This window comes from Petaurus breviceps, unplaced genomic scaffold, assembly GCF_028583685.1.
Source record: "Petaurus breviceps papuanus isolate PSGF00001 unplaced genomic scaffold, PetGlider_PUasm1.0 90510, whole genome shotgun sequence".
Lineage (NCBI taxonomy): Eukaryota > Metazoa > Chordata > Mammalia > Diprotodontia > Petauridae > Petaurus > Petaurus breviceps.
The window spans coordinates 1,446,159-1,448,024 of record NW_027187267.1 but is presented as its reverse complement, the minus strand read 5'-3'; the positions used below and the strand labels follow the sequence as shown (position 1 = coordinate 1,448,024).

At 43.8% G+C, this 1,866-nt stretch overlaps 1 protein-coding gene across 1 annotated transcript; it reads left to right on the top strand.

Annotated features, from left to right (window-relative positions):
* Window positions 1-402: 402 nt before the first annotated feature.
* Window positions 403-1,350, top strand: LOC138141913 (olfactory receptor 10T2). Its single transcript, XM_069062805.1, has one exon. It carries the CDS (start codon window positions 403-405, stop codon window positions 1,348-1,350), a length of 948 nt encoding a protein of 315 aa, XP_068918906.1.
* The last annotated feature ends 516 nt before the right edge of the window (window positions 1,351-1,866 follow it).

Here is a 1,866-nt window from a genome sequence, read left to right as displayed (position 1 = left end):
TACAGATGAAGAAATTGAGATTATGAGGTTATATTTCTTGCCAAATATCACACAGTTAATAAATGATAGAGCTAAAATATGAAGCTAGATTGTTGTTGTTTTTGGTGGGGGGGAAGGATTTGGTGTTGTCCAAGTTCTTCACTACTTTTTTCACTACTTAGTTCCTCATTTTGGACTTGTATTGTACAAAGTATTTTTTTTTTTAACTTTCCTGTGCTATAGAAGATGAGTTCTTATTGTTCTGTTGTGATTTATGATTATATCATTCACTTCCCAAGGTTGAACTTCAGGATGTATAAGGTCCCTTTCAATTCTAAAGTGTATATAAAGTGATAATGAAAAATATAATTATGACAGTTCTAATCCATTGATTTAACTTATTCCTAGAAAGAAGTTGCTAAGATGCAAAGAATCAACCAAACCATTAGGGTCACCAAGTTTATCCTTGTGGGTTTCTCCAGCCTGGGTGAGTTGCAGGTGCTACTCTTTGTGATCTTCCTTCTTCTCTACATGACAATCCTGTTGGCCAATGCCACCATCATGACTGTGATCCGCTGTAGCCGGTCCCTCCACACCCCTATGTATGGCTTCCTTTTCATCCTCTCTTTTTCTGAAACCTGTTATACCTTTGTCATCATCCCCCAGCTCCTGGACCACTTGCTCTCTGACACCAAGACCATTTCTTTTGTGGCCTGTGCTACCCAACTCTTCTTCTTTCTCAGCTTTGCATGTACCAACTGCTTCCTCATTGCTGTGATGGGCTATGACCGTTATGTAGCCATCTGCTTCCCCCTGAGATACACGATCATCATGAACAAGAGGCTGGGGCTGGGACTGATATCTGTGTCTGCTGCCACGGGATTCTTCATTGCCCTGGTGGCCACCAACCTGATCTGTGACATGCCCTTCTGTGGCCCCAACAGGGTCAATCACTATTTCTGTGACATGGCACCTGTTATCAAACTGGCCTGTACAGACACTCATATGAAGGAATTAGCTCTATTCAGCCTCAGTATCCTGGTTATTATGGTTCCCTTTGTGCTAATCCTCATCTCTTATGGCTTCATTGTCAAAACCATTCTTAAGATCCCATCAGCCGAAGGAAAGCGTAAGGCATTTGCCACCTGTGCTTCCCATCTCACTGTAGTCATTGTCCACTATGGATGTGCCTCCATTATCTACCTCCGGCCCAAATCCAAGTCTGCATCAGACAAGGACCAGCTGGTGGCAGTGACCTATACTGTAGTGACTCCCTTGCTCAACCCCCTTGTCTACAGCCTGAGGAATCAGGAGGTGAAAGCAGCACTGAAGAGAGTCTTCTGGAGGCCATCACCTGCCAAGCTGATCTGAAGGAGTCAAGTTTTAGTTTGGAAAGGGTGAGGAGAAAGGGCTTAAGGCATGCCCTCCACCGTTTCACATAGCTGTTTCTTCATGCACTCAGGGCACTCTCTCCTTTCCATCACGGAAAAGAACAGACAACTGTCAGTCATCCTACACAGCATCATGAATATGCCCCATTGTCCCATGGGTATGATTTGATCCTCAGCATAGCTTAGTGGGAAAAAGTACTGGGCTTGGAGTCAGAGGACCTGAGTTCAAATCCTAGCTATACTTAAAACCTGTGTGACCATGGGAAAATCTCTCAACCTCTCTGGGTCTGTTTCCTAATCTAAAGATAAGGCTTGGGGACAGAGAGGCAATGGTAAAGAAAGGGCAGCCGTTCACCTGAGCTCTCCCCCAAACCCCTCCAAACACCTTTATATAATGCCATAAAATGATTCCTGGAGCAGCAGAACCCAGAAAAGGATGGACTAAAATAATTTTCCAGTCAAAGACAAGTTATAATGTCAGTAGGAAAGGTCATAG